At 39.7% G+C, this 5977-nt stretch overlaps 1 protein-coding gene across 1 annotated transcript; it reads right to left on the bottom strand.

Moving 5' to 3' along the window:
* Nucleotides 1-3805: 3805 nt before the first annotated feature.
* cfap300 (cilia and flagella associated protein 300) lies at nt 3806-5626 on the bottom strand. The gene is made up of 7 exons (XM_069682121.1): nt 5562-5626; nt 5345-5426; nt 5100-5169; nt 4836-4993; nt 4573-4745; nt 4369-4435; nt 3806-4054 (listed from the first exon to the last, which is right to left on the bottom strand). The coding sequence occupies exons 1-7, from the start codon at nt 5609-5611 to the stop codon at nt 3923-3925; spliced, it is 732 nt and encodes a 243-aa protein (XP_069538222.1). The 5' UTR covers nt 5612-5626; the 3' UTR covers nt 3806-3922.
* Nucleotides 5627-5977: the final 351 nt, after the last annotated feature.

Genomic DNA, 5977 nt, shown 5'->3' with positions numbered 1-5977 from the left:
CCCTTTACAGAACGTCTTCCTGCGGCTGAGTCCTCGACCTGAGCAGCCTGAAACTTTAATGTCTTCACTTCATTTCATAAAATGTCTGGGATGATGTTTTCTTTTACCCCTCCTCTCTTTCCTGAAGTGAATGTGTTTCAGACAGAGGCCACCAGAGGGCTCCCCCTGACAAGGAGCCTCAGCCAAAGCTGCTCACCGCACACACGCCTCTCAGGCCCAAATGATGAGAATGGAGATGAAGAGAGGACACACGAACAACTATGACTTGACTACTGAACCACTTTCACCCACTCACCTCATCCTACATAAATATCTATGCCAACGTTAAAGCTTCATAACCAGACTTTAAACTTTGGATTTTTGTACATTTTTGGAGAAATCTGTTGTCCCTCATCGTTATTTCTTTTTATCTCGGCTGCTTGAATCAACAGACTGAGAAACGCTGACTCAGCTCTTGACTCTTAGATGGATGTAAAGTGTCCCAGCTGCAAATGTCTCATTCACACCACCAAACAAACAATACAAAAGTGCAGACGGCGCCTTCAACACAGACGTGACCTGCTCCCTCAGACCTGGACGGACAAACTGGGCCGACAGCTACCAAAACCTCCACAGACGGTACACCTTCCACCCAAAACCAAGGGATTTTAAAAGTGTAAATCTTGCTTTAAAGGCCCAAACATGAAAACAGAGCTGGAAGAAAGTACTGAAGCGACTGATGTGTACAGAACATTTTCTTTGTTTTTTATCTACTCTGTCTCCAACGAGCCCACATGCAAAAAACACAACAAAAAATTTGATGTTCCCTGTTTGGCTGGCATTTAAGTTCTATTTCTTTAGGACTTAATAGAGCCAAAATCCCTTCTTTACAATGTTTTAAAGACTCCTGCTGCTCTTTGAGTGTTTAAATACCCTCACTTTTTTAATAACTCTCCCTTTAAGTCTCTCTGTCTTGCAGCCCCGCCCTCCAGACATGCATGATCCTCAGACCAGCCCTGTAGACGATCACATCTTTTAGACATCCAGCCTCAGGTCAGGAAGTCCGTAATATACTTCTTATGTGCTTTTGCATTCAGCAGCTGTGGACACTCTTTGGCCAGTATGCAGTTTTGATACAATAAACATCCTATAAGGCGTTCAGGTCTAACGCATGACTTCCTCATGAATGCACGTGTTGTAGGAAAAGGATCCAGCCTCACAGCTCCACTGCAGACACACAGTTTGCTTCACCTGTTAAAGTTTATCGTTCTGGTTCTGTCGTTTGATGTTTGATGCACATCTGTGCTCGTGGACAAAACTGGAGAGTGCAAAAATGCACACACACACAAACACACAATGAAAGCAATTCCTTTACTTAAATACTTTGGCACTTGATAACTATAACACGTCTTTATCTGTGTTTTGATTTATTTACTGTAATTCTGTTTGTGCACTTTGGTGTAACCTTTAACGACAAATTTTCTATGTTTTTTTAAAATGATTTTGATTGTTAAAGTGAATGTAGGAATTTAAATTAATATATTTAATTCAGTCAGATATGATCTTTAATGTAGCATTTCTGTCCAGTTGAATCATGGATGACGACACAACTGTAACTACATGCAGCTGATCAGATTCACACTCTATTTTTTTAACGTCATCGGATAATTGCTGCCAGCTTGGACTAAGGAAACATCATCGTGCTGTATTTGGCCAGTGAAGACACGTCTTCTTCCCCTGCAAGTGAGACAATTATTTGACGCAGTCAAGCCAGTTGACTCAGGTGCTCCATTTCACTGCTCGGCATTTCAGTGATTCCTGTTGGCATTAGAATTTATGCTTTCTTTTCATAAAGAAATAATAGTTAGCTTTATTATATGGCCTAAATTATAGCCTAAATTATAGGCATATAGATGCCTATCTAGAGGCATTATTAGGATGTCATTTAATTGTCACTTTGAATGCTGTATTGCATGTTGTCGTTATTGTTGGCCCCAGTATTAGAAGATTTAAAAAACGTAAGGATGTCTCCTGTAAAAGTCTTGATTTAAGACATGAAAGGAAATGACCTGTGCCTTCTATGTCCTTGTCCTGTAGCAGATATGATGCAGCTTTGTAACAAACTAAAAGCTGCTTTTAAGAGAAAAAAAATGTTTAACTGGGGTATTTTTTTTTTCAAAATCTTAAGATAAATCCCCAAATATTGTCCTTAAAATGTTGTGACTGCTGCGATCTTTGATATTTTCTGAAAATATTCTGTATCCGTACGTTCAGCACCACCAGGACCTCCTCGCATCGACACCCTCACTGTATTTTAACACCAGGAGGCACAGACCTGTCTATCGTCACAGGAAACTCTGCAGGCATGTGTGTCCTTTCATAAGCATGTCACATTAGAGAAAAATGGCTTCCACACAACTACCTCTGAGGCCACTAGGGGGCGCTAGTCTAGAAAAGCAAGTACGAGAACCAGTAACTGATTGTCTACCTGACTGAATGCTATGCATGACTCGATGTGCACGTTCTCTTCTTCATGACTTCCATCCATCGTTCACTGACTTGCTGCCATGTTGACATTCCAGCTCGTTGCCCTTTAATCGCTCTCGTAGGTTTATGGAACTGTTGTTACAATGAAACACAAACTGATCAAAGCAATAAGCAAAACCCGACAAAGTCTTCCACTTCCAATTCATTTAGCTACCAGGTGATGAAATATGGAGCTTATGTTGTTTTGTAATCTAATGTACACCTCTGTTTGATCTGTAAAGAGATACGATGTGTATCTGCTGAGGTTAGAAGTAGCTCACTGACTAACTTATTAATTTATTTGTTTCAATAAAGCTCCTTTGACTGTATGTTGGCTTTGGTCTCTTTTTGATAACATGTAGAATTTCACATTATTTTTTGTTGGTTTAAATAAGGCAGAAAAATTCTAAATACTTGGACATACCGAAAGAATTATGAAAAGATAATAAGGTAGTCCGTTTATAGAGAATCTGGTTGAATGAAAATGTTCTGATATTACTTTAAAAACTTTAGATCAAAGTTAAAGATTTAACAAAATAATACACTTGTCTTGAATGCCGTCATTTCCTTGTTGAGTTTACAAACAATAAGCTACAGCATGGATGTGAGCTGTTTAAATTAACTTTATTAGACATTGTACAACAATTAGTTCCGACCAAGTAATCTGATTGGATAAGAGGCATTCCATGAGTGCTGATATAGAGAACAACAACACTGGGACTTTTCATAGTGTGTAACACTCTGCCTCAGTCAGTTCTGAATGTTAATTAACATTACAGCAGACTGTGTATGTCTACATTGATCAAGCTGGTACCTCTGAATCCCACAGCAGACTGTTATTTCACTGGTTGATGATGAATTAAAACAAACAGATAAATGTACATGAAAAAAACCTGTAGACACAGAGTGCAAGAGAATATTTGGGTTGCTTGGCAACAAAAGTTCAGTTTCTGTTAAGTTGTGGAGCTAGTTGAGTTGGTGGAGCAAACATATTGTTGGTAATTACTGTTTACTATATTTTCCGCTTGTGTGACTTGTATAAAAAGAATATTGCACTTGAGGTTGTAATGCAATACTGAATATCAGCACAGCTGTGATTATCTGTAGCTTTGCACTGATGACAGAACAACATCACGACCTTGAGTGTGATATTGCTTTAATGTGAGGTCCAAGAAAAGGCCCTACGTGGACGATATAGGCAAACACAAAGCCCATTTTAAAGGGGGTTAAAAATATGTATTTAAAAAGAACAAAATTATATTTCTTCTTAAATTGGGAATTCAATGTGTGCACTGAAAGGAGTAAAAAGCTGACCAACTGCAGGTTGAAATCTTTTTTTTCCCAGTCTGAGCCCATGTGTGTATACGTACACAGCATGTCCACTAGGAGTCTGATAAAAAATCCTACATCTTTGCTGTCACAGTGAGAAGTTTCCCACACCGTAGCAGTGGTAGAATAAAGTCACGTGCCGTTTGAAGGGGTCAACGATCAAATAGGCAAAAGTCTGCTCCTCCTCTCGCCCTCGAGGGAAACATCGCCTAGACTTATCCTGCAGAGGAAAAATAAATAAACATGTGAAAGGAAAATACAGGTATGACTGTTGTCTGTGTGACTGGCAGCAATGAACTGACAACAATGTTGTCTGAGTGACTGACAGCAATGAAATCTGCAATTTAAGTAAGAACTGTTTCACTTTATATCATGTAAATCTTGACAGTTTAAAGTCTGTAAACTGCAGTCTCTTCAAAAGATAATCTACAAGGTATAATCCAATTATTTTATTTCACTTTTGACTTTTCTCATTAAAACATGTAGGCTTTACAAACTTAGGTGACACAAACTGATACTAAACCAGTGACTTACATGGGCACAAACTTTGAGGACTGTTGAGACAACACTGATCTTCTTAGTCTCTGGAGTCTTCTGAACACTACGGAATGTAAAAGAGTTGAAACAAACAAATAGAGTAAACTATTACGAGGATGTAGGCATACCTGATCTTATTTGTCATATATCTGGACAGTATGGATTCAAGTGGTTCAACAAAGACAGACAGATTCTGCCCACCTGATCAGGTCCTTGTAGATTTGTCTTGTAGTGCTGATGTAAGCATCAATGGTGTCTTCGTACTGACAGAGCTCTCCTCCTAAACACAGGTGCTTAAAAAGGCAAAACAGAAACTCTCCTCGCTCTTCTCTCCCAACCACATAGTAGTGCTCAGAGTCCTCCTCCTGCAACATCTGGAGGAACAGGAGAAGATTTGACCTCACTTCATGTACATAAAAAAAACATAGACAGACACAGATGGATGAGAAGAGAGAGAGAGCAACCTGTCTGAGTTCATCATAGTCGGGGTAGACATCATGAAAGCATTTAACTACATGTCCAGAGGGCCTCAGGATCCCACAGGAGTAGATTGGGTCAAATAGTTCCATGGAGACCTTGGTGCACGGCACCTGCTTTACATCAACAAACACCACTGGCTCGTCTACAACACACACACAAAGTAAAAAAAACAACATTACAACAAGATATGATTGCTAATAGTCCAACAGATGAGATCAATTTCCTACTATCAGTAATAAGGGGCTTACCGAGAGGCTCCCAGGCTCCGTCCTTCATGTTTCTCAAACTTGAAACCACATTATGATCTTTGAAGAAACACTGCAGACACAGAGTGACATCAGGAGCAATCAAATGTGATTGAACACGAAAAGACACTGAGTCAAAACAGACAACCAGCAATTCTTGGCAATTCTATAGTCCTTAAAGTCATTGAATATACTGTATTGTGATTTCATACTGAATAGAAATCTAACTTGTCTCTAAGATGTCTTACCAGTGCAAACTTGTCACTATTGTAAGGGTAAAAGCTCTGGTCAAAGCTGTAACTCTGAGCTGAAATCCTCCCCAGCATGGACCTGAAATTAACACATTTAAACACGCATGCATTATACAGTAGACGACCATGCAATCAGAAGCTAACCAGCATAGCTAACAGAAGCAGCAAAAGAAGAAGATTTTAAATTTATCACGTTTTTACGAAGATAAGTCACCATTTCATTAACAATGTTAAAGTATCTTTGTCCTGTAGGAATGAGGGCATCTTCAAGGGAAGAGGAGTAAAAGAATAAGTTTGCTCAAACTCGAATTTCTCTCCTGCCGTGTTAATTCTTGCCATGTTTTTTGTAGTTCGCCGACCAAACAGTGAAGACTCGCTCCTGTTCCCAAACAAGTAGCAGGTTTGTTGGAGTGAACACGCCAATCAGCGGCAGGTATGTTCACTAATGGCCAATGAGCGTCTGGTCTGGACGGCTTGTTCCGGTTGCGCAAAATAACGACGGAGTGGAACATCTCACTTTTTCTAACATCTCATAGGATTCTGTTACCTGTTGCCTTGACAACGGACGCCGGTAACGTCCCAGTTGGTTGCTTGAACATTCTCTTTTAAAAAGCTAGCTAACCAGCGCTA

This window comes from Semicossyphus pulcher, unplaced genomic scaffold, assembly GCF_022749685.1.
Source record: "Semicossyphus pulcher isolate SPU_LCO1_2020_fin unplaced genomic scaffold, fSemPul1.0.p SCAF_5, whole genome shotgun sequence".
Classification (NCBI taxonomy): domain Eukaryota; kingdom Metazoa; phylum Chordata; class Actinopteri; order Labriformes; family Labridae; genus Semicossyphus; species Semicossyphus pulcher.
The sequence above is the reverse complement of the archived record's forward strand: the minus strand, read 5'-3'. Positions and strand labels throughout refer to the sequence as shown.

Excerpts from the sequence above, each read along its gene's own strand:
- cfap300 (XM_069682121.1), bottom strand. The coding sequence starts at position 5,611 with ATGCCCTCATTCCTACAGGACAAAGATACTTTAACATTGTTAATGAAA. Across the intron at positions 4,994-5,099 it reads CGGAGCCTGGGAGCCTCTCG|ACGAGCCAGTGGTGTTTGTT; the intron begins GTAAGCCCCTTA and ends TGTGTGTTGTAG. Across the intron at positions 4,746-4,835 it reads ACTATGATGAACTCAGACAG|ATGTTGCAGGAGGAGGACTC; the intron begins GTTGCTCTCTCT and ends CTGTTCCTCCAG.